The 4565-nt window shown below is 35.6% G+C and overlaps 1 protein-coding gene across 1 annotated transcript; it reads right to left on the minus strand.

The window, feature by feature from the left end:
* Window positions 1-317: 317 nt before the first annotated feature.
* LOC121457923 (olfactory receptor 10A5) lies at window positions 318-1277 on the minus strand. The gene has a single exon (XM_041666992.1). The coding sequence runs from the start codon at window positions 1275-1277 to the stop codon at window positions 318-320; it is 960 nt and encodes a 319-aa protein (XP_041522926.1).
* Between the last annotated feature and the right edge of the window lie 3288 nt (window positions 1278-4565).

Here is a 4565-nt window from a genome sequence, read left to right on the forward strand (position 1 = left end):
CAGGATGACTTTTGATGCTTTTTTACTGTATTTTCTGGTATATGATTTCAAGTGCACATTAGAAGGGGTCACACACAGTTCACAATGTATACCACTTTCATGCCTATTTGCAAAATAAATACCTTGAACAAACTTCCCACAGAGTACCAAAAATTCAAATTACTCTGGTGAGAAAACAATGTTCACACAATGGGAAGGCAGAGAAGCATAGATGGATATCAATGACCTCTATGCTCCTTTGTATCTACTGAGCTTCCTAACAGCCATTAAACAAATGGGTGTCACTCCAGTGGACATTGAAAGAGGGGAAAGCAATTTCATGTGATGTGGCTTCTGAGACCCAGGGCCTTGTTGAAGGTCCTGGTGATAGCATTCTTCACCTCATTATTCCTCAGGCTATAGATGATAGGGTTCAACATGGGAGTCACAACAGTATAGGACAATGACAGCAACTTCTTGCTTTCAGGGGAATTATTTGATTTAGGCCGAAAGTAAGTGAGGCTTGAAGACACATAGAAAAGAGAGACAACAAGGAGATGTGAGGAGCAGGTAGAGAAGGCTTTGTGCTTCCCTTTGGCTGATGGAATCTTGAGGATGGAAGCAGCAATGCGAGTGTAGGAACACAGGATCAGCAGACAGGGTATCATGACGACTAGAATGGTGCCTACAATGGCATAGATTTCAAACTGTGCTGTGTCTGCACAGACCAGCCTCAGCACAGGTGGGCTGTCACAGAAGAAGTGGTTCACCTTGTTGTTGGCACAGAATGGAAAACTGAAGAGCCATGTGGTTTGCACAGTGGCTACAGGGAATCCTGGAAACCAGGAGGCAGCAGCCAGTTTGGCCCGTATCCCTTGGTTCATGATGACTTGGTAATGCAAGGGACTGCATATGGCTACATAGCGGTCATAGGCCATGGTGGCAAGGAGGAAGCATTCAGCCACTCCAAAGAAGAAGAAGAAATACATCTGAGTGGCACAGCCAAGGAAGGAGATGCTTGTGTCCTGGGCAATCAGGGTCCCCAACATTTTGGGCACAATGACCAGGTTGAAGCCAATCTCTAAGAAGGACAGGTTTCTGAGGAAGAAGTACATTGGGCTTTGCAACATGGGATCAGCCAGTGTCACCAAAATGATGAGACTGTTTCCCAGTAGAGTGATTAGGTAGATGGCTAGAAATGCCAGGAAGAGAATGATCTGTATTTCAGTAGGCAGGGAAGAGAAGCTCATGAGAACAAATTCAGTTATTCTTGACCAGTTTCCTGTAGCCATGGGCATGAACATAAGTATTGCATGTGCTCAAGGACATAGATTCTTGATTGTCCAAATCAAATTCTGGATTTGTTTTTTAGACTCTTGATAATTGGCAGGGAAAGAGTTAAAATCAGACCTTTCAAAAGAAAACAGACCTTGTGCTGCCTAAAAAGAAAGACAAGGATATAGAGCAAACACTAAAACTGTGATATTGGTAATCATTTTCTTTATTCTATTCTTTTTTTAAAAAAATTATGCATATTATAAAACAAATTGAGTGTTTTTATGTAGTTTCATCTTTCTGTTACATACCTAAGTAACTAGGCTGAATGAAAAGGTTCCTGAGGCAAAGAAGTAGAATCAAGTGAAAAACAATATGAACATTTTATTTGTACATTATATTTATTTCCCTTCATCAATATATCACTGTTTCAGTCTTTATCTAATGACAAATTTGATAGGTATTTTTATGAGTGCCTCTGGCCTGTGCCTCCAGAACACTTTGACAAATTACTATTTATTACATTGTGACTTGCATCATTGGAGGAAAAGGAGGAAAGCATGCCTAAAAACTAATTTAGTGGGTCAGAATAATGTCACACCTTAATTCTAAGAACTGTAGGCTACCTCAACTCAGAAAATTATAATTGTTTTTTACCTTCTCAGTTAATGCCAATCCTAGCATCTTCATCTTCAATATATCAGAGCCCAAACTGACAATTGGTGGTCAGTAGTTGCATCATCATTTTATCTTAAAATTAAGATCCTCAGAATAATAATATATAAGGAGGTGGAAAATTAATGTGTGCAATAGGTTTCAAACAATTTAAAATGGAAAACCACAAGTATCCCACCAAATGAATAACCCCTGCACTAACAGTTTCCTTGATTTTTTTGTTAAACTTCTGAGAAACATTACCATGGAATTTCAAAGGCAAACATTCAATAGTCCACCAACTACACAATGTAAAAGGTAGATTCTAAATGATATGAAAGTTTCAATATTTATTCAGTTCTTGTAGAGTACCTGGTTTGATGACTTGTGAGGGCTCCTTGAAGTCCAGAGTCTAATGAAAGAGATTACTTTTAAATTGGTATAAAATAACTACTAGAGATGGAAATTATATAAATATAGCATTTATGCATGAACCCAAAAATTTAATGAAATATAAAGAAAGCATACTATATCTTGGAGGACACACATGAAGATTAAGAACCCCTAACACAAACAGTTAGTACTTTTTAGGTATTGAGAAAATAAAGTTGGTTAAAATATAGGCATGAAAAATCTTCATGCAATTATGAAAATATTATAGCAAAAACAAATTTCAAAAATAGAAACAAGTGAAGTACAGACATGCTTCAAATACAAGGGTTTATGTATGAGAATAGAAAGCATAATGAGAGTACAATAAAGTTTAGCTAAACTTACAGTATACAAGTATATCTCATGTGGAAGATGTTGTAAATACTGAATGGAGCTGTAGACAACTGTGAAGAAAAGTCATTCAGATTTAGTACTAGAATGTAGATATCTAAGCAGATAGTACAGCAACGTTCATAATGAGAAACATGAATCAGTTCGTCTGAAATTGCTTTTGAATACTTAAAAATAAAAGCTGAAGGAAAATTAAAATTAGAAAGGTTTAATTAAAAATCCAGGCTATCTGGCAAATTTCCAAAGAGTAGAAAAACATGCCAAAGGACATACAAGCAAATATGAAGATCAAGAGAACAGATTAGACAACCCAGAAATCAATTCATGTTGACACAGTGAACTGATATTTGATTATGTGTCATGGGTGTACAATAGATAGTTTTCAATGATGAAAAGTATTTTACTAAGTTATGTTAAAATTATAGGTCAAATGCCAAATATATTTTAAACTATATACTAAAGACATTTTGAACTAGGTATGCTCTACAATTTTAGATTAAATTTGGAGAGATTTGTTTTCTAGAATTTGCCTTTTATCATCTGTCATGATATTGTAACATCAACTAAAGAATGAAAAGAACAGATGGAGCAACATTTGACATAAATTGATTTACTATGGGCTTCTTTGAAGTCATTAAGGATTGTGCATAAATGAAGGTTTAACAGCATTAGAAGATGCTGTTATGCTATATGCTTAGGTCAGTGAATGCTACAAATATTATACTTACTTAAGGCAAATATGTTAATTTTAAAATACAATATTTTATCTATGAATGTCAAAACTGCCAATGTATTAATTTCACTATTTCTCTTAATGAAGCAATTGCATTTTATACTTTATTCCATAATTTATACCCTATTCACTTTGATGTATTTTTATATTTAGATTAACAGTAATAAGAATAAATTTCTGTTCAGTATTTTAAAGATAAATGGCAAACTTGAAACATCATTTGTAGCAATTCAATATATAACAAGTCATATTTCTATAACCTATTTATCAAGAGATCACATAAGTCAGTGGTTAGGTTCTATTGCTCTTATTTTATCATTACAGATTGAATAATATACACATATAATTTATTACTGTATTACATTTACAAATTAAATAATGAAAGGATGGGAACTTAGAGCCATTGTATGAATTTTCATGACCAGTAAGGATCACATGCAGAATGTCAACCAAGACATCTGACTTTGGGAATATAGTATGAGGCAGTAGAGAAGCTAAAAATGCATTTTTAAAAGGGAAAAATTGAGTATGAATATAATTGAGTGGATAAAGGCAAGAACTGACCTTTGAGCAGTAAGCTAGTATTTTGACTTAAAATGCATGATGAGAATATATTTTATTCTATAGATTATGGGAAGTATAAAGATTTTGAGCATAATAATGACAGATTACCCCAAAGGAATTTAAAATGAACCCTGGATACATCAAATAGAGTGGAATAAAAATGAGATTGTGTGTGTGTGTGTGTGTGTGTGTGTGTGTGTGCGTGAGTCTTCACCATTACTGCATGCAGAGAAGTCGAGTAGGAGACTCCACCACTGATCCATGCCCAAGTTTCATTTCCACAAGGGTGATTTGTTAAAAGTCTGGGAATAGATGGGCTGTCTAAGATATCTATGGAAGAAGGAAGAAGAAGGCCAGTGTCTTCCCGAACATGTAGAGTTTAATAGATTTAGGAAACAAAGACGCTGTACTTGAGCATCTGATTTCCCCAAGAGTTTCTCTCTGCTGAGAGCTGTGGTTAGCCTGGGATCACTCGCCTCTGTTCTCCCATGCTTCCACCAAGCCCCTGGTCCCTCCTGACCTATATCCAGAATCACAGTCTCTGGGATCTGCAAGGGACTCTAGAGACCCAACAGTA

The sequence above is a fragment of the Microtus oregoni genome, unplaced genomic scaffold (assembly GCF_018167655.1).
Source record: "Microtus oregoni isolate MIOR12 unplaced genomic scaffold, Mior012 000016F_ref0000370, whole genome shotgun sequence".
NCBI classification, from domain to species: Eukaryota; Metazoa; Chordata; class Mammalia; order Rodentia; family Cricetidae; genus Microtus; species Microtus oregoni.